This window comes from Strigops habroptila, chromosome 3, assembly GCF_004027225.2.
Source record: "Strigops habroptila isolate Jane chromosome 3, bStrHab1.2.pri, whole genome shotgun sequence".
Lineage (NCBI taxonomy): Eukaryota > Metazoa > Chordata > Aves > Psittaciformes > Psittacidae > Strigops > Strigops habroptila.
In genome coordinates, this window is record NC_044279.2 from 76293156 (window position 1) to 76314399 (window position 21244).

Sequence of the window (21244 nt, forward strand, 5' to 3'; positions counted from 1 at the left end):
GCAGGCGCCGCCCGTTAAAGGGGCAGCGCGGCGGGCGGTGTGAGGGAGAGGGCTCCGCCATTGCCCCCCCCACCTTGTGGTGGGGGGACCCGCCGCCCCGGCGGGCCGCGATCGGGGCGCGGGAAGGGAAGTGAGGGGAGGGGAAGCCCAGCCCGCCCGGGCAGACCCCCGGCATGGCGGCTGTGGCGCCTCAGCCCCTTCCCGCCTAAACACGTCCTTTTTTTCACTTAAAACAATGGCGGCAGCCTTCTCCCGCTCACGCAGATTCACCGTCACCCACCTTAAAGTGCCTACCAAGGCAAAAACTAGCAGTCAAGGCACTTAAATCCTTTTTATTTTTCCCCTTTGGCTGGCACATGTGTGTGTGCTCATTTCTGAGCCAGTATAAGGTACTGCAAGGTAAATGGGCCAAGCATGCTACATAAACCTTAACAAATAAATAGAAAAATGTTAAGTCACTTAGAAGAGTTCCCTGCCCCAAGTGTCACTGCAAAACCCTATTTAATTTGCAGTGTGCATTACACTCCCTTGCAGGTGCTAACAGGGCAGAAAGAAACAAGCCTCAGTCAGAACTCATTCTCTGTGATCCAAAACGCAAGCTCTCGGCCCTGCAAATGTCTTCACATGGAGCTCGTGGTCCTCTGGCTACCTGGAGGTACCAGGTGGCATGGCACAACAGCATGTTCTGCTTTAGCCCCATTTCTGGGGTGAGGATGGGGTGTGTTTCAGAATGATACCCTCCAGAGAAAGGGGGAGCTGTGGTGAGGGCACCTTGCTATTGCTGCTCCTTCTCAGCCTCTGTGGCCTCTGCTAACCCTTTCTCCATCCACCTTCCCCTTCCCTTTCCACCTCTGGCTTGGAAGTTCCAGAAGGAGGGTATTCTGGAAAATATCCTATATTTATCAGTACGAGCAGTGATGGGTGTCCCAAGATCAAGGCAGGGAGGAGAACAAGGGGTTTCCTCACTGCCTGTGATTCTGGCAAGATCTGTTGTAGTGGTTTGTTCTTTTTCACCTTGGCAGTTGAAATGTTACAGCCACCACAAGGTCTCTGACCAGAGGAAAAGTGACTCAAGAGGGGACGTGCTCCCCACTGCCTCGTCCTCCTTTGAAGGCTGACAGAAACAGCAGACGGACAGTCACACAGACCCTGGTTCAGCACATGAGAACGATTCAGAGAAGGTGGTGTTCCTGTGGTCAGGGACTGAACCATAATGTACTTCACTGATGATTCTGCTTTTAGGTCATACCACTTGTTTTGAGAACAGGCTGCAAGAGGTCCTTTTCTTAGGTATTTACCATCACAGGCCAACCAAGAACAAAACCCCAGACTCTCACCTGGAACAGGACAAATCCTTCTGGACCACCCCATTTGTCCAGGCACCACTTTTTAAAATAATCTCAATTCATTATAGGCTTGAAGGTGACTTCAAAAGAACAAGTCAATAACACCCATTGCGTTTTGCTTTTCACTTTTTTTAAATGCTTTTAACTTTGCACATTAAGTGTTCATTAGCACCATCCACAGTTAAATTAGTGTAGTTGTTACTGTTCACTTTGTTTGAACAACTGCTTTTACACTTGTAGCTGAGCGTCAAATAATTGAGCTCCCAACCGCCAATGCCATCCACTCCTAACTCAAGCAGGGGAGAAGCCCTCGCACAGCTATGCAAACACACATGGTGTGACTGACAGATGGCCTTGTCCCCAGACAGAGGAACAAGCAGTACACCCTCACCCCAGGGCAGGAGCATGAGGCACCCTAGATTCAAGGACCAGAAGGGGCAGCAGCATTTCGGAGAGCTCCCCATGCTCTTTCTCCTTCCACCTATCAGCAGGACCCTTTTTTCCACTGCTCCAATTGCTGCGAGCAGCCCTGGTACAGGCATAACCCAGCCCTGGGTGCTTTCATCTAACTTTCATTCTGGCAAAGATAAATAGCAGCAGAATATCCAGCTGTTTGGAGCATTGTTGGGCTTTTCCTTTGTTTCATTCACATTTTCAGTAAAACATTTAAAAATACCCACATCAACTTGGGAAGATGGCTCTCCCAGAACATCTATTGTTCACTACAGACACTGAAATTATTTTTGGGGTGCCTTGCTGCCTGCAAGACTCTGGTGCCGTAGGACACCCTGCAGCACTTACTGCTAGCACTGAGAAGCAATGAACTTTGGGGGAGCAACAGGACCTTTCCGACCGGAGCCACTAGCAAGCAGTGTAGGAGCACAGGGTGGAGAGCAGCAAGTGTAACAGCGTTTTCATTTATGTTTTACATTGCACTGGATAATGGGAAACTCACCTGCTCAAAGCCAGGAGCTGCCTCCAGGCTCGTTTTTTTGCAGATCTGGCAGGAGTAGCAGCGCTTCTCTCCATTAGAACAACTCCAAGGGTTGATCAGCCGACTCTGTTGCTGTTTGCTCCTGGGAGGTGCTGTCAGGAGTGGCAGGCTGCTGTAAAGAACCTGTTATTCCCTCGCCTACAGCGGGAGCTGGTGTAGCTGCTCACACCTCAGCCCCTCAAGCAAACGCTGCATTTGTTTTTAAGCAGACTCTTGGAGAAACCTGGTCTAGTGTGAGGCGTCCCTGCCCATGGCAGGAGGATTGGAGCGAGATGATCTTTAAGGTCCGTTCCAGCCCTAACCATTCTGTGATTCTGTGGTCAATCCATGTCAAAATGTGGTGAGGTTTTCCAGCTGTAACTCTGAAACATGCAAGAGCAAAGACAGAGCTACCCATGTACCTCCCTGTGTAGCAGATACGGGTGGCTCAGCATGGCCCAAGCAGCAGCTGAACAACCATCCCTCCAGCTATTTGATGTAGCAGAGAGAGGAGAAGGCCCATAGGGATCATGCAGCGCCAGTGCTGCTGGGGTGCTACAATAGCCCCAGGGCCTGCCTATGAATTCCCAAGCTGCCCGGCTGCCACTGGATTGGGATCATTACACAAGTCTCCCAGGTTTCCTGCATCCTCACATCAAAAAAACAGTTGCTCTGCAAGCAAAATGCTGTGAAGAGAAGGACCAAGAGCAGGGGAGATGAGTGGCACTGAACAGAGAGGAGGTGACTGCCAGCTTCCTGACAGTGCTTGCCATCGCAGGGGCCGCACATTCTGTTCCACACCGTGCTTCTCGGGGAACACTGAGGGGCTCAGACCACACTGTTTCCCCTGTTGGGTGCTACCTTACCATAGCAGGGGCCTGGGACACATCCTGCAGCACAGTCGGGTGCCTTTGTTTCGAGGGATCCTGTGAGGGGAGCTGCACAAGGCAAGCTGGCTGCGCTGCATGCGTTAGCGGGGTGGCACAGCAACAGATTATTGAAGAGAAGAAGTACTATCCAGATTAACCTTTAATCCAGCCAACACATGCAAGCCATTACGAGTTTCTCGTGCCAGCCAGCCTCTGCAGCATTGGCAGAGGTAGGAAGAAACAATCTCCAGAGCAGGCTTTCCCGTAACTCTGCACTGCAGTTCCTTACAACTTCACCGGGCTTGCTCGCTGCTGCCAGAAACTAAGTGGCTGGCTGGAGTCCTGCTCTGATGCCATCAGTCCAATCCCTGGCTGAGGACAAGCTCACCAGGGGCACTTTGGTAGCACTGGCAAGACCTAACCATGCTGCCATGAGCAACTCAGGAAGTGCACCCCATCCCCCGCCGCTCGTGCTCCGTGTGCTTTGTGATTGACGTCATAGCTGCGTTGGGATGCTCAGCCCCATGTTACAGCTACCAGAGACAGCTCAGACAGCCCCATTTGCCTGCTGAGGTGCCTCCGTTAACAGCCAGCCTCCAGCTACACCAGGGATGGAGAGGCACACGCCTTGAGGGAGCAAGTCAGAAACCAAAGTGGACACTTACGATTCTCTCAATGGAATATCAGCATCCATGGAGTATCAGAACTTCTAGGATTCAGGCTCCTCATCTGCAGTGAATCAGGGGCCCACACTCCACCCAGGAGCTGTGGTGCTCCTGAGGAGCTCCTTGAAGCCCTGCAGGAGGAAAGCTGCTTCCCTGCTGGCAACCAATGTGGCAATCCAGTCCTCACCTCAGATTTTTGCCATTCCTGCAGGAGATGCAGGATACGGGGCACACCACCGCTCTGCTGTCAGCAGAGCTGTCCTGGCACCACAGCTTTGCGCGAGGACGTCAACAACTCCCTAAGCCCAGAGGAGCAGCCACCCGCCTCCCATCAGTGTGCTCCTCTTTGAGTTCTCATCCGTCAAGGACCACCCATCCCAGGTCACCTCTGTACAGCTCCGACTTACCCTGTGGGTTAAAAATTAATAAAAACCTGACCTCCTCGAATCAAAGTACTGAGTAATGTCAGAAATGGCCTTCTGCAGGCTCCAGTCTTCATCCGTCCTTCACTGGTCTTTCTCACGCACGCACATACATTTTCCATTCTTTTTCCAGCCACACTGCATGTTTATACCAACAGAAGCAACTGGCGGAAAATAATTCAGCTGTGGAATTAAAGCAAGGGGAAGTAAATGACCACATAGACCATTAGGTAAATGTCAGTTCTCATATTTAATGTTTTCATAATTTTGTTTGCAACATTTACCACATAAATCATCTAAATAAATAGATGCTGTACAGTCTCTTATCCATATCAGTACAAAAATAAAACCACGCTTTGTGTCAAATTATACTTGAGCCTGCCCTCCCTTTGCTATTACAATCTCCTTTTACAGCACATACTCGCTCAGAAAAGGCATTATACTCCGATTGGTTTGCTTGGAATTGGTTTACTCCCTATTTCCCCCCCCCTCCCCAAATACATTCAATTAGTCTGTACAAAAGCTAGAAGCTCATTCTGTGCAAAAGGAAGCTTTCTGTGTGCAAAGACTCAGATATTCTAGCGTGTAACAACAGCAACGACTGAAGGGACAAGAACAAAAATAACCAGGGACCCTCCCCTCTATCCAACCCAAGCCCCCATCTACTCCTCCTTCTCCCAACTGAAAGGGAGCATACCAAATTGGATGAGTCAGTGTGCAAAAGGGTCCCAACGCTGTGCATATGCTGAGGGGAAAGGTTGGTGCTGAAACCCAGAGGGAGAGCTGGGGTTCCCGCGGCTGCAGAGCTGGCTAGGTGAGGAAAAACAGATTATCTCATCTTAGCCTGCTCAAAGGGTTCTCAAGATACACAGAACAAAAGCTTCATCTAAATGATTTCAGTTCTTTTGTTGCCATTATGTTGGGGATGAGGTGAGGAAATGGCCTCTAGAAAAATCCAGCAGCAGCTGAAGACAGCTCCTGCTTTACCCGCCCTTCCTCTCCCCATTCCACAACAAAGCTAATAAGGTGCAATTTTTCAGACAGGAAACTCTGTAAAGATGTCTCTAGAGCTGGCAGAAGTGGTCATGGTTCCAGACTAGGACCACTCAAACTGAAACTCAACTTCATTTTTCCCTTTCTTCAGACAAAGGAGGCCGTGAGGGAGGAAGCCAACCTGGACCCCGAAGGTGAACTTGGCCACTCTCCTCTCCCCGAGTGGGGAGCCTGCCTTTCCTTGGTGCGGTGGAACACGCTCCCCCTTCGGCCATGGGAGGGAGGCAAAGGGCTGGGTGGCAGCTCTGGAAAAATGATAAGGAGCAGCCAGCAGCCTGAAACAAATACATCTTTTGCTTTTCAAATGCCACTTTTAGGCAGATGATAAGGAGTACTTAGCACTCCTAGTGCTTTGCATTTCCAAAGTGCTTCAAAACATACTTCAGATTTAAAAGCAACAAGAACAAAAATAAAAAAAGCTGCTTAATATTTGACAGGTTTGCAAAAAGCTTCTTCGTGCTGACACTACATTTTCTGGTTAAAAAATAATAATAATAAAGGCTTTCCACTTCTTCCTCCTCCTCCAAAATCCCCCTCCCAGTGCCCCAGTAACGAGATAAACTGTGGTAGAGGTTCCGAGCGGTCTTGGGAGCTTTCCTCTTCCAAGTCTGACCTGTACTCTCAGACAAGAGCCCCTGGTGTCTTTGCAGAGCAAATGGAAACAACCTCAGGACCAAAGCTTGTACCCCATCCCAGCTTGGTGGCAACCCAGCTCCTCCTGTCAGCCATTACGTGCTCCCACTGCGCCCTGCTCCTCTCTAGAGCTCCCCGACAACTGGGGATCATCACCCACCCACTCCCTGCTAAGCCACTGTACTTTAAGAAATTAAGGGTGCAAGGGAAAGAGAGGTGGAAGAGAAAAAGGGGTCACCACTCCAGGAAGTGCTTGTTACAGGAGAGGATCTGAAGTGTCTGACCATGTGGTTCCACACTCAGAAGGTTCACCTTTCTCTGCTAGGACAGTAAGCTCAGCAGGCAGAGGACAACATAGTCTCTTGATCATAAGCTATTGTCTCAAAACAAGTTTACCACACCCTTGGGGAAAACTGTTTTATAACAAGCATGGCAAAAGCAATGTGTTCCCTTTACCTGTATGTGCCAACGCTGTACATTCCCTGTGCGAGCTGTTAACATAGACATCTCCCTTGCCTTCCCAGATGGTAAAAGACAGATATATAAATGCAGCACTGACCACCTGCTCTCTACAGGACCAACTCAGAACTCGGAGGGGCATCCACCCACTGATGCAAGGGATCAGCTTCACTATAAGGTCTTTGCACTTTTAACATGCCTTCTCTCTCATGCCAGCCCACTCACAGGCTGGTCCTCAACCACCCAGCAACTCTGACTTCCTTCCCTCCCTTCCCTTACAAGCAGCTGCCCCTACTGTTTTCGTAGAAAGGCCCACTACCCTCTTTTTCCAAGCTTGCAGGTAAGCAAGGGGGAACAAGACAGGTAGATACCTATTAGCTTTTGAAAAGGAAGGTTTTGCACTTTCTGTGCTTCAGAAAGCACAAACTTAAAGCTTGAGAGAAGAGGAAGGGGTGGGGAGGCGGTGGTAGATTTAGCTTTGCTCAAATACATGGATGTGGCTGACAGCGCTCACTGCTGTCTTCCACACCCCAGCCTCTGTTGTGGCTATCGCTGAGGGTCTTTGCATGAGCTATCCTGCCTATTTTCTGTCCTGTGCGAGGCCTCCTCTCTCTGTTCCAGTGAAACCATCAAACAGCACTGGCATGCAGCAGGAAACAGTACCGGGGCCAAGGGCCCCCCGTGGGGTGAACAAACAATTTTATACATTCAGTCACAAAACACCAGAAGAACAATTCTGGACACTTTCACAACACTAACAACAAAAAAAGTGCCATTCATTTATCAATAAGCTTCTTTCTGTCTGAGGGTCTGACATAAGCAAGGGTCAATTCACTAACAAATTTGAGCTTATTTTGGCAAATGGAACTGCTTTTGGGTGTTCTCACAATAATATCCTGACCTTGCTTGAAAAAGGAAAAAAAATAAACCAACCAAAAAATAAAACCCAAAAATTCCCAAACCAAACAAAAAAACCCCACCTTGGTCTGACTTCACAAGCAGAAGGGCCCCCAAGCAAGTGCAAGACAGTAAGAAGCATGCAGGAGCTACAAGGCTACTTAATGCCGCTATTCATGTGTTAAAACTTGCTGTTCCAAAGCATCACATATATGAGAGCACTAACATCTAGTTTACAACCATCCAGGAACAGAGGCAGTCCTTTCCATTATTATTTTTGTTTTTTAAACACAGTGTTAACAATAAAGATTTTCCAGCCTCACAAGCTCCTCAGTTCAGTCGTATATATACAGCGAGTTCACTGTGAGAAGATCTATGAAAGAAAATCTTCTGTCCCCCGAACATGGCTGATACAAATTCTCACATGGAAACAGTTCCAAGCATGACTATTAGAACAGTTCTTCATCAAGAAGTTTGTTTCTTGAATACAGTTCAGCCATTTCCACTGGCTGAAGTTTGGTTTTCTGGTTTACAGCCATGGAGCCAAACGAGGTGTGCGAGAGTTAACCCGTTTCTATTCTTGGCTTGTGCTTCAAATAGAATTATTAAACTGAGCTTCAGCTGGATGCTATTCTGGCTGTTCTAATCAAACAGAATGCTTAACAAAGCTCTGAGCACAGCATCTGATTTTCATCTTAGCCTAAGAGGTCCAAACTCAATTTTCAGATTTTGGGTTGTACTGGCAGATGGATGGTATTGGGGAGAAGAAACAAGTAAACCCAGAGAACCTCTCTGGCCATCACAAGTAGAACCCCCATACATCTCTACACCTGCAGAAGTGGAATAAAGCTAATTTTTTTAAGTCCCTGAAGACCAGCTCTACCAAGGAAGTTTATGACAATATGTCACCAGACAATATGGAACAGAGCCACATTTTAAACATATCAAGAGAAAAATCTTCTCAGAGAGATCTTTAAGATAAGCAAGAATTCAAAAATGCAAAACCAAAAAGTCCACCCCAACACAGTAACTGCTTAGTTTCCTACCACAAACTCCTCCTCACACTCACAAACCAAACCCACGCACACACAACTTGTTGCATCTTAACCCGATCAGGGTTAACTCCTCACTGACCTGTACACAAAGTAGCGTGGCAGGCAGGTACTTTGTTTAACACTTCATGTGGTGAGATGATTAGTCACCAGCAGAACACAAGCTAGAGTGATCCAAAAAATGATTGAGATAAGAAGCTGTGGGTGGATCCTCTTTGAAAGACCACCACAGGTCTTTGAAAACTCCACTGCAAGAGGAAGAAAAGATGTTTAAAGAGAAATGCCAAAACAAAAGGTTGAGAAGTCTCAGATGGTGAGCGGAGAGAAAAGCAGAGGATGGAAATTTTCTTTAAACTGAAAGAGGGGAGATTTAGATTAAAGGAAGAAATTCTTCCCTGTGAGGGTAGTGAGGCGCTGGCACAGGTTGCCCAGAGAAGCTGTGGCTGCCCCATCCCTGGCAGTGTTCAAGGCCAGGTTGGACACAGGGGCTTGGAGCAACCTGGTCTAGTGAAAGGTGTCGCTGCCCATGGCAGGGGGCTGGAATCTTTAAGATCCCTTCCCACCCAAATCATTCTGTGACTCTATGAAATCCAGTTTTTTAGGACAAGCTCTTCCCTGCCACAGGATTGGTATCACTTCCCATGTCAGCTAAACACAGGAACCTTAGTAAATAGGAAGCTTTTTTGGTGTATTTGTACACTGAGATGAAGACAGACAAAGGCAGCAGTAGCTGCATCAGGGTAAAGAAACCAGATCCTATAAAAGCCATGAATATTTACAGGATGAGCTGGAGTTCAAGACTTTTTAAAAAAATAAGCTAAAATATTTTGCTTCTGCAGCCATAACTACCTGACCTGCTACAACCCTCTAGAGAGGGCTCAGCCGTGTGGTGTCCCCACTGCTGACAACAAGAGAGAGATACAGGTATTCAGAGCATTTGGCAGGTGTTGGGAAGAGGGGGGCTGTGGGAGGTGATGATGACAACACTGTCTGACCCCCCAACCTGCAAAAGTGGGTGCAACTCCAGATAGAGAAGCCTCGTGCTGGACACCCACGTTCAACAAACATCCTGAGCCTATACGCTTACCTCATCAATTTGCCCTTGCTAGCTCTTGCAGGCTTCCTTCCCACTCACTCTTCCTCCCACTACATAATTCCACCCCCCTCCCCAGCTTCCACTTCTCACCCTTTCAGATTTCTCCATAATAAAACTCCTGTGTCACTTTTGAGAGACAAAAGGTTCATCCAGAAAGTTAAGATCTTCCCAGTGGTCCTGAAACTGCTGTGACACAGCGGAAGACAGGCCTGCTCAAAAGAGCTCTGAGATGGAAGGGGAAATCCTGAGACTACACTGAGCTGCTATATCCTATCTGAGGTAAAACCTGCTTTTAATAAAAACCATGGGGGCAGTCCAAGCACTTTGCAAAAAGTAGGTGTTTGGATGACCAGAAGCCCTGGAACTCCCAAATTCTGCAGGCCAGCATCCAAGCCCTTCAAAGGAACACAGTGAGGATTTCCATGGGTGTCTTTACCTCAGAGCTCAGAAGGCTCATAGCTTCATTTAGAATAAATACAGCAGGTAAGAGATGCTTCAGGAGGGGCAGGTAGAGAAAACAAAGGATTTAAGGACAGTAATCATAAAGGTAGCCGATGTTACCTTGCAGCACTCTGTCCTGCAGTTCCCACCTTAGATGCTAGCTTACTTTTCTTTCTTTCCATAGGAAAAGGTCTATATTTAAAAATCTAAGTTATTTAAATAAAATTTGCTTTTAAAAAAATGGAAGAGAACATGCAAGTGCAAGAACAGATGCTATGCTAAACTACCAACTCAAAATACAGCAATTCTTCACACACCTCCAAGTGTCACAGGCAGTCCAGCACAAGGCATTTTTAAGTGCAAGATCAGGCAGGGTCTATTGAAATGCAGACCACCTTCCTTGGCAAAGATTTTGAAGCCTTCCAAGGGGAAGTTCCTATCAGTAAAGTAGTACAGGATCACAGATAATGTGAGGAGACTGGAGCCACGGAAGAATATTACTCAGGCAGTACAATCCAAAAATTCTCATTGCTAAGATTTTTTTCCCCTCCTCAAATCTAATACATGCCTTCCCCACATGTTGTTTACCTTGGATCTCTCAATGGGATCCAAGAACAGAATTTTCTTCTAATCAAGGTCCATTTCTAGCTCAGTCCTGTCCAACTCCTGTGTCCTGGGCCTGTGCCAGTATCTCGTATATCTTTGCAGTGCCAGGCAATGCTTTGGTTGTCCTATTAGCCCCTCCTCCCAGGGGAGAGGAGTCAGTTTTCAAACAGCTTATTGCCACACATTCAGGGCAGCATTTGTTATTAATACTGAATTTGGCAAAGGGTAAGAACACCCCACTTTCCGTAACGCATTCCTCACACAGCAGAGCTAAGCTTGGAAATCCTGTTTAGCATATCCAGAATGGTATGTCTTGACTGCGCTGGGTTTCTGAGCCTTTAATGAGGGCAAATTGAATGTACGTCACCAATCTAGATTGCAGAGATGCACTTCAGTCTTTCCACATGATCAACAATCAAAGGGAGAAACCTCTGCAGTCTATATGGACCCGTGCAGCAAGGACTGACTTACCACAGACAGGCAAATAGGGTTCTGAAGTCCTGACAGCCACAGGCCACAGGAGAGAAAGTCTTAACAGGCTGGAGTTATCTACATAGGTAGGATCCACTGCCTCTCACTGCTGCAGGAAGAGAGGGAGGAGGAAGGTGGGAAGAGCAATGCACAGAGAAGAATCTTTATCCAAGGGCTATCAATTGCAGAGCAAGGCGGCAGGATAGAGACCCGGCTCTCTTTCCACCTCCACATGCCCTCTCCCCACAAATGCAGCTGCCGCCACTTGACAGGATAAAAGGCGAATTGTTCAGCTTGCTCCTTTCACATCTAGGAGGGGAGTCTTTGCCAGGGAAAGGGTTGTCAGGTTTTCAGCTGGACAAAGCAATGACAAACACACACCCCCTACGCTGCCCTTTTTTGCGTATCTGAAAGGGGGAAAAGGAAAAGGGGAAAAAAAAGAAAAAGGTCTCTGTAAACATTTTAAGAGGAGACATTTTGGATTTTTTTTTTCCCTAAAGGGATAAAACAACCCTTCCCTATAGCCCCACCCTCAAAGCACTGGTTTTGGGGAGCACTGAAAATGGAGATTCAGAACTGCGCGCTCCGGTCTCGGAAGAAGCCCTCAGCCACTTGTGCTTCTCTGAAAGTGACGGTAATGGAGTTTGCTGTGATGTCTGTCACTGTCACTTCGCTGGGGGGCACAGTGGGAATCCAAGGGAGACTGCCATCCACATCTGCTGCAGAAGGAGAGGCAGATAAGAGCGTGTTAGTGAGAGAGAGAGAGCGTGACGGAGGAGGAAGGAGGAAGAAGAGAGGGAAGGGAAGGATTGAAAAGGGGTCTCCTTTCTGACAAATGGTGGTTGAAACCAGCCGGTACTGAGTCTGCATGTACAAGGCAAGAAAGTGCATGGGCAAGCCCTCCCCTCAGAGGCTAAGGGAAAATGGAGGATCACTGCAGGATATAATGGGAAAGGAAAGAGCAGTAAAGGTTTCCAGACACACATGAGCACTGGAGCAGCCTACACGGAGGTCAAAAGACCCTGTAACACCACACAGCTCATCTAACCATCCATAGTTCCCTGATACCTCTCACCCCATCTCAGCCTCTAATTTGGCTCTCAGCAAAGCACTCTCATCCAGGTGTGAGCTCACCTGCTTGTAAATGCCCTTCGCTGCTGAAAAGTCGGAAATCACACACTTTTACACATGTTCTTCACATACTCCTATGTGGAATCAAAGGGATCCAAGATGGAGGGTCTTCCTTCTACTGCACCTGCAACGCAGCCTGGTGCCATTCTCCCAAAAATCCATCAATACTGCTTCACAGAGAGGTCTCTCTCCCTTTCTTGCATCCCTCCTTTGCTCCCAGATATCTCCACATGAGAAACCCAAGCATCCCTGCACCTTCTCACTCTAAGAATAATTATCAGTCCCTCTGCCACCCAAAGCCTCACTTCTCCCCAACCCCCAGAAACAGCCACAAAAACATAGAAAAAGGAAAACATCCGCTCTCCTGTCACTATACCTGTACTATATACCTTGCTGTCCCAAGCTGAGCAAGGAATAAGGGCCCCTTAAGGGTGTATTTCCTGGCCTCTGTCTCAAATACCTGGGGGGCCTGCTTTCACCTCAGAAGGAGTCCAATCCCCCCTAATAATAATTAGAATTCCATGCAGGCTGTGTGTCAAGGGGAGAACAAAAACATTTCTGTAGTGCTGTCCACTCTTCTAATCCCAAAGTGCTTCAGAGTCCAGTGCTTCTAGGGGGAAAGCAGCCCCACACATTTGCCTGTTGCCAGGATGCAAGAGTGGGTTCCTCTGTGCTACCCTCATTGCTGCCTCCCTGGATTTTGCGCAGCATTCAAGTCCCTCTCAGAAAAGAGGCCATAGTTCTGATTCCCAGAACAAAGCCCTCTTCCCCAAAATCCTGCGTAATCCAGCTACTCCTAGCAAGGTGTAGCAGGATTCCCTTAGCTACTACAAGCAGCACAAGCCCCGGTTTTCCACACCTCAGGAAAGCTACGCCTTCAGAAGCTCTAATAATGCAGGGGAAGAGTTTCCCTGGTAACTCAGAGCAACGCATGCATCCCACAGCCCTCCTGAACAAGATGCTGGTATCCCTCCCCGAAATGCCAAATGTGCTTGGACATCTCCCATGCCTACGCTCGTGCTGCCTACTCAGTGGGATCAAGCAAGAGTTACCATCTTCGTCTCTCTCATCTCCTCTCATGTAGCTCTATAGCAAGGGATTTTAGAGGACATGGGGTGTGGAGAGGAAAGAAAGGAGGGGTCAGAAGAATGCACTATGGCATCCGAACAGCATTCCTGTATGTTCCTGAGAGCAGCAGTATGAGAAGAGTGCTGGTGCCCAAGCTTGTCCACTGCCAGCCAAGCTCCTTTTAGCAGGGCAGCAGGCTGAACACATGTGGATGCGTGGATGGAGGCAGAGTTCAATACTACCACACCTGCATGTCACCTCTGCTGTGAGGAAACTGTCGGAGGGGAGTAACTTGCAGTATCTTCCACGTTTTCCAGCACTGGGAAGGGCATCACTGATATAAGACTATAAAGAGGCAGCAGCACCAAAAAAGCAGATTAACCTGTGCTATTCATCCAAACAAGAAAGGAACTTGCAGACAAGAGTGCCACAGTGTGAGCCAGTGAGAGCCACTCTGATCTGACCTAAACCATGATCCCAGAATGGGGCAAGCAAGGAGGAAGCATGCAGAGCGTCCTTCTTATGCCCCAAACTTCACAGCCAAGGTGTGTTTGGCCTTACCTTCTTTGCTGGTGTGCTGCATGGACTCCCAGTCCTCAGGGCCCTGCCTGGCCTCTAGGCCCACTGCATCATTCAGGAAGAACTCATGCCTGCAGTTTCGGCTCTCCAGGCTCGAGATGCGGGGGAACTTCTTCCTTGACAGTCGCAGGTACTTCTGGTTTTTGCGCTGCTTTCGGAGAGAGAATGGCAGGACCGCTCCCCCAGTCTTCTCTGAGAACTCTGCCTGCCCTGGCTTGGCCCCTGGCAGGCTGCTGTCTCCTCCTCCAAACCTCCGTGCAAGAGAGAAGCAGAGCTTCTCCTTTCCCTTGTGGGCACTCCTCAAGTCCATGCCATACAGCCGCTGCCAAGACATCAGCGCAGCAAGGGTGAGAGCAGAAATCTGATAATACAGTCAGGGCTCCCACCTGGGAGCCGGGAAACTATTTTTTGTTCAGTCCCTGAACATATAGATGAGCTAGGGTTAAGTTGTGCTGCTTCTAGCACACTGTTTCTCTCACCTCTTCAACTGCCATCTAAGCTCTTCCTCATAGGGACTTCCTAGGATTGGACGCTTTGCTTGACAACAGTCAAGGCATGCTGGAACTCTGCTTCCAACCAGTGGCTACCTTTAACATCATGGGAAGTCCAAGCCCAACATGAAATTAAAAGAGCACAAAAACCAGGTAACCTGCAACCAGCCAGGCCCAAAGTTTCTAAAACCCTAGTCCAGAGGGCAAGAGCTGTTGTTAGTTTGTTGGGGTTTTTTGGGGGGAGGAGTTGCTTTGGTTTTTAAAGACAAGTTAGCTGGCTCTTCAGCTAACAGGTTAGATCTAGCTGCCTACCAACTGATTTCATGTTGTAGTGTTGGCTTGTTACCTCCCATTTTGTCCATCCAACAGCAAATGGACAGTTTCCACCTCCCTGCAAGCAGAGGAGCAGCAGAGCAGCTAACGAGATTAGAAATACACAGAAGAGCAAGAGGCTACCTGCAGTAGGAGACGCTTTGGTTTGGGGCCTCTTTTCCTGTACCCTGATGCACGGTCTCTCTCTTCCCTGTGAAAGAGGAACACAAATCAAACCAAGTACTACATACCACAGGACATCTACCTTTTGCAGCACAGCTCCCTCATTTCTTTCATTAAACCCCAATTGTGACCACTGTGGGCTTGGAACACATTCCAGAATTGCTTCTGGTAGGAGTGAAAGCCTTGCAATAAGGAAATTTCTCTGGCTCAGCTGATCAAGGATGTGTTTAGAGAAACTTATCACCTGTCAACACTCCGGTCCAGCCCTGGGCCTGATTAAAACCTAAAACTGATTGCTATTTGGCTTAGTGCTGCTTGTTCTTGGCCTCATTTCTTGAACAGTGCCAATCAAAGCTGCTTTAACCCTGTTTTGTCCACCTAAGCCAACACCAGGTACAGAGGTCATGCAGGATCTCATCTTTAACGTCGGGACAGCATGGGCACTTTATGCACACTGTGAAATAAAGACACTATTTCCTTTTCTTGTGTGCAGGGAAAGAAGGAACACGCGCCCTTACTTTTCTTCATAAGCCACTACCAGGCGAGGGTCCAAGATATGATCCTCTGGCTCCCATGTGCTGTATCTGAAGACAAACATAAGGAATATAAAGTAAACAGTACTTTAATGAAGCATTCTGTCTGCAGGCCTGTTACCAGTGCATTACAGCCCTGGATACTGTCTTCACAAAGGTCGGTGGGGTCTGCCACGACATTGTGAGAGCTCTCAGGAATCTCAGCCATTCCCTCCCCAACTTCCCGCAGACACCACCTCCCTTTCCCAGAACAGGCAGGGCCAAGCTTCAAGCAGCAATTTGTAGGAGAACAAGGAAGACTTTCCTCCTCAGGGCCCCCTCCATGCTGTTTGCAAAGCCTGTACAGACACTTGAAAACTGATTTTAAGTCAATGCCTAAACAGGTCTCATCTGCAGCACTCCCTTAAACCCCATGGAACAATGAGATGTGATCTGATACAGCTTTCTGAAAAATAGGTCTCTCTTAATTTAGAGTGCTCAAGGAGTAAGTACGCTTCCTCGCCTGCATTATTAATTACCTCTAATCACTGGAGCTGAAAGTATTCATTTAAGAATAGTTTAATTTTTCTCCACCGTTGCCATTCAACTAAACATGTTTAGACCTGGGCCCTGAGGCAAGTTGATGGCGGCTTTCCAACTATTCCTCTTGCTCGACTCCCCCTGCAGGTTATTTGTATTTAGCAGAGGTCATCAGTGTTTCTGTACCACCGCAGGAGAACCCATCTGCCCTGTGGTCATGGCTACCAAAACTACTCAAAATAAGCTTGATGCTTTAGAAGTAGCCTGTGAACAATGTCACTCACTGCCCCATCTTCCTCCTCAGTTGCCAGAGAGCTGTGATAGGAGTCAGATGCTCAGGAAAGGACTGAACCTGCCAAGCAGACAACGCCAAAACCAGTTCCCAAAAGGCACAGCTGCACTTAACTCCAGGGAGAAGCAGCCAAAACCTCCCATTGTGGAAGGCGAAAGGATCACAAGGTGGACGTCATCGCATGTTTGTGTCTAAAGAATCAAAGGTGGCATGTCTCTACCATACAAACTCAAAGGCAAGAAAGCAAGTCTGAAACCCTGAACGCCTCAGAACATTAATTTTCCTGGAATGTGAGGTTCAGGGCCTAGAGGCAAAGACCCTCCCAGCCCCTGGGGAGGAGGGCCAGAAAGCAGCCACACACAGGTATGTAGGGGTGCATTTGTATCAGTGCCTTTAAACAGGGGGAAAGCATTTCAGGATCTTTACGTTTCTGGATGAAGTGCAGGCTGTGCATGAGGACACATGACACATGCACATATGTACGCAGGGGAGGTGGTTTGGGAATGCTTTTCCCTTTCATGTCTCCATTAGGTAGAAGAAAGGTATGAAATAGAGAAGCATTCCTGGAGAATGCATCTAGAAATGAAAGTACAATTCTTTTGTAAAAGGAAAAAACAAGATGATGAAATTCAGGTATCGCAAGGTGCACTGTCTATCAGAGAGTTAAGAACAGCCATGCCTTGATAACCAGCTGATCCCTCCCTCCCTCCTTTGCCGAAGCCTCCTGCAGCAACCTGGCAGTGAGCTGTCAACACCAGGATGCTGCTGAATAGAGGAAGGTTTCCTCCCAGACGCAGGGATTCTGGCACTCATTCTACAAATTTAAGAAAAATAATAACAGGAGGAGGGGAAAAAAAGCCATCGGATTGCTTTTCATGGGCAGAAGTGGAAAAATAAAAAAAAGAAAAAAAAAAAAAAAGAAGGATTTGCTTTAGAAAAAAAGCCAAACTGGTGGGTGTTGCCTTTTTCTCTGCAGTTCAGTTTCTGGCTTCGCTGCAGTGGCAAAACACTGCATATAAAAAAAAAAAACAACCCATGGTTCAGTTTGCCACGTGCGCGCGCGCACTCAGAGCTGTATATACGGGTACACACAGCCCGGGCTGCAGCAGAACTGCAGAGAACAGGCACTCTGGAAAACATAGATCATATGATCTTCCTTCCCCCTCCTTCTACTCCTCCTCTTCTCCCTCCCCTCTTAACTCCAACACAAGTTGTAAACAAGCTTGTAGCTAGAATCAGATTGTAACTCCTCCATTCCCTGACTCCAGCAGCACAATCCAGAAATCTGAGGTGCAGGGTATTGACAAGAATTTTTTACTAAAAAGAAAAGAAAAAAGTGACTATCAATTACGTGGGAAAGCAGCAAACTACTGACCTATCCTCATTCCCTTCCATAAAGCCTTCAATGGGAATGCTGGGATAACTGGTACGGAGATTAGAAAAAGCAATGCAACAAGGTTGGGGAGGGGAATGAAGAGAAACAGGACATGGGATGAGGAAACAGAATATGTCAGAAGACAAAGATGCAGCATGTGGTGCTCCATGCTAGCACAGGCATGTGTGTGTTTAGCAACAAGGAACAGTGACTGCTAGCAGGATGAAAGTGACTTCAGCGCTCAAAGCATCTTGGTTTAAAGCAACTTAAACCACTGAGTGAACAGTTAAAATGAAGCGGAGGGGTGGGGGATTGGTAGAGAAGAGAAAAAAAACAGTTAGTGCTCCTCAGAGTTTGGGGGGAGAGGGAAGGTCTTTGGACATGTCACATTCAAAAGAAGGGAACCCTAACATTCCCTTGCTCCTTGGGCAGAAGGCTGTGCTTTTAGTTCCCAAAAGCGAGTTTCTGGCACCCCCAGAGTTCTAAGATGCAGCACAGGGAAAGGCAGCAGTAAAAATAAGGGCTGCTCTGTCCAAGGAAACATTACACCATGCCTCATCCCACCTTGTTGGGAAGTGACCTTACAAGAGAAGGACCTCAATGCATTTGTTGAAAGGAGAATGGGATAAACATCAAAAGAGGATGGTGCCTCCCAGGCTACAAATACATTTCCCAACCTCTACCAGTGATTAAATAAGGCTACTTAGAGGGCTGAAGCAGTCCAAGAACTGACGCATACTATATAGCAACTGGTGCTCAACGAGTGCACAAGGTAACACTTTGACAGCAGAACTTAAAATCAAGAACTAATTTACCCTTTCCCACCACCACCAGAGATGGGAAGCTGCTTATATTCACACATGCCCTATAAGCCCTAAGGATTAGGCACGAGGATTAGACACACAGGAACACATTTCAACTTCTTGGACACCAGGTACAATCAGTCAGGACCATCCTAGTGGGCCCCACTTTGCAGATACAAGGATGAACCCATAAAAGCAGCCCCCTTTGCAATGCAACTGTGTGTGTAATGTAGTGGTACCCACGCACGCTGTGTATGTACACACACAGAGTTACAAACAGAAAAGCAAAGACAGGGCCCCATATGGGTTGGCCAGGAGGCTGTTCTACTAGACTGCTAGCTAACATAGTAATATTCTCCAGTCACCTAATCCTTTTAATCTCAAAGCATTTTACAGACTGTTTAGGCACAGAGCAATCACTCTTCTTCAGAGGCAGCTGCATTTTAATAAGTATCTGTAAACAGTGCATAGCAATGCTGCAGAAAGATTTTTTTTTTTTTGTTTCCTTTTTGCAACATAGCAACCAAAGCAAAAGCAGAAGAGGCACTCAAAATAACAGAAGGGTCTGGACAAGAAAATGAAGGCATGGCAGTAATTTTCAAAGGACAAAGATCACCTGCATTTGGCTACAATCAGCAAATCTGAAACATTACCGCTGTTTGTGAATTGCAGAGGGGAAACAGTAGGACAACAAGACAAGACCATCAACTTGTTTTCAATTTTAAAAGACTGCATATAGCTCTAAAAATAAAGTGGGGTCCTCTTGGTGCTGACTCAGAAAAGCAGAAGCCATTCCAAATTCAGAAGAACCAGGGTTCCTTGTTGAACTCATAATGAATTTGTATCTAGAAAGCATCTCAATGGAATATTTCAGTGGTGGCAAAACCCAGTCAGAATAGACAGACACAGTTTGTATCCCTCAGCTGCCCATCTGGAAATAGATTTGGTTTTGGTTTGTGGCTCTTTGGTTTTGTTTATTGTCATTGGAATGAGGGACAAGAACATGATGCTCAATTGCAAAGGTACGGTATAAGCTATTATTGAATATCAAAGAAAGAAAAGTGAAAGACAAGCAAAACAGGACTTACTTGGGGGGCCATCCTTTCCATTTCACCAGGTATTCTACTTTACCCTAAGAGCAGAAAAAGGAAGAAGAAAACAAGTGAACTCCACAACCAGATATGGGCTACAGCAAGAGGTGCGACCAATCAACAGGACTCAACTCTGCGACTGAAAAGCTCATTTCCCATCGCTTTGTTTTCAAAACAAAGCCACTTCCTCATTCACCTACACTTGCTATACCTTTCTCCCCAGAAAACGGGCACACGGGGATTTAAGCATGGTTGAACTACCATCAGCTCAGGATCACACCTTTGCAAAAGCCTTGCAGACAGAAAACCCCAAGAGCCAACCAGAGAACAAGACTACAACCATTCCCACATTTACAGGCAACCCTACAAGAAGTCAGTAAGCAGAAACATGAGAGGGAGATGTATGCCAGGAGCAAGTGTCAGAGGAATTTATTTTTTAAGCAGAGAGAAGAAATACAATATTTCAGAAGCTATGAAGCATCTCTTTGACATGTTCCCTTCCAGTTGCTACACGCTTTACTCAAACACTGTTCCATCCATCACAGTCTCTCAACCTTTCGACCCAAGCAAACAGCAGCTCACAGCTGAAGTTCAGTTACACATTTATTTGTTCACTCTAAGTACAAGATTTAAAATGGAAAAAAGTGTAGTGATTGGAAACAATGTTCAAGGCCTTCATGAGCAATGCATACAAGTATTAAAACCTTTAATATTATCCTGAGGGGCTTGTTAAGCACTTCCCAAAGCATGGCAGAGGCCTTCATGCATGCAGGATGACCATACCTTGACATGCCACTGTTACAGCTGCAGACACCTCTACACAACTGCATAGCAAGCAAAGCACTTGCTCCAGTACTTAGGCCAAAGAATTGTGTTCTTCATGGGGGGCTCATCAGCTTCACAGAGTCACAGACTGGTTTGGGTTGGAAGGGACCTTAAAGCTCATCCAGTTCCAACCCCCTGCCACGGGCAGGGACACCTTCCACTAGACCAGGCTGCTCAAAGCCCCGTCCAGTGCTCAGAGCCCCTTCCCCACGTTTGGAGATGCTGCCCCACAAGGAACTATCCACCAGAGGCCACAACACGCCGCGCGCTTGCGGGTTAATCCCCACAGCGCCCCACCACGGGCACCCACCCACCTCACCAGCGACTCCCAGCGCCGCCACACGCGCGCCCCTCGCCCGCCGACCCCAGCCGGTGCCGGGGCCGGGGCCGCCGTAACCCCGTTACTCCGCGCTTGGCGGCGGGGGGAAGGAAGGCAGGGCGCTTGTGCGAGGCAGGGGGGGGTGTCCCGGTGAGCGTCCCGTCCCCCCCTCCCCTCCACTCCCCTCCCTGCCGTCGGGGCCCGCCCCGCCGCGGCGCGGCAGCAGCCCACCTTCCGCACGCGCTTCTTGCGGATGCTCTCCACCGCAAACACCTGCTCCCCGATGGCCGACAGCTCCATGCAGCGGGCGGGACGGCGGCGCTGCGGGACGCGGCTGTCGCAGGGCGGTGGTGGCGGCCGTTGCCCGCTGTCGGCCGTTACCCGCCGCTCCCCCTCACACGCCCCCTCGCGCGCGGCCGCGCCCCCTCCCCTCCCCCCGCCCCGCTTTAGAACCTGCGCAACGTTTTCCCCGGCGCGCGCGCGAGGGGGGGGGACGTTGTGGGGGGGGAGGGGGAGGAGGAGGCGGGGCGCGGCTTGGGCGGGAACCGGCTGAGGGGACGCTCCCGCCGCCCCGCCTCAGCCCGCGGCCGGCTCCCGTCCTTCGTCCCGTCCCCTTCTCTTCGTGTTTAAGAGCGTTTCCCGCAGGAACGGCCCTCGGCGACCGCCTGCCACCGGCGGCGGGTGGTGTGACACCGAGTGTCGGCGCGGCAGAGGCAGGCGGCACGGTGTGGCTCGTCCGC

At 48.4% G+C, this 21244-nt stretch overlaps 1 protein-coding gene across 4 annotated transcripts; it reads right to left on the minus strand.

The window, feature by feature from the left end:
- Window positions 1-4503: 4503 nt before the first annotated feature.
- On the minus strand, window positions 4504-20953 carry CBX7 (chromobox 7). 4 transcript variants are annotated; one of them, XM_030479737.1, is made up of 6 exons: window positions 20736-20953; window positions 19358-19401; window positions 15266-15331; window positions 14709-14775; window positions 13744-14083; window positions 4504-6144 (listed from the first exon to the last, which is right to left on the minus strand). In XM_030479737.1, exons 1-6 carry the CDS (start codon window positions 20802-20804, stop codon window positions 6050-6052), a joined length of 681 nt encoding a protein of 226 aa, XP_030335597.1. In that variant the 5' UTR covers window positions 20805-20953; the 3' UTR covers window positions 4504-6049. The 4 variants fall into 4 exon arrangements, with proteins under 4 accessions (XP_030335597.1, XP_030335595.1, XP_030335594.1 ...); XM_030479735.1 differs by having other exon boundaries at window positions 4507-11699; XM_030479734.1 differs by having other exon boundaries at window positions 4507-11702.
- Window positions 20954-21244: the final 291 nt, after the last annotated feature.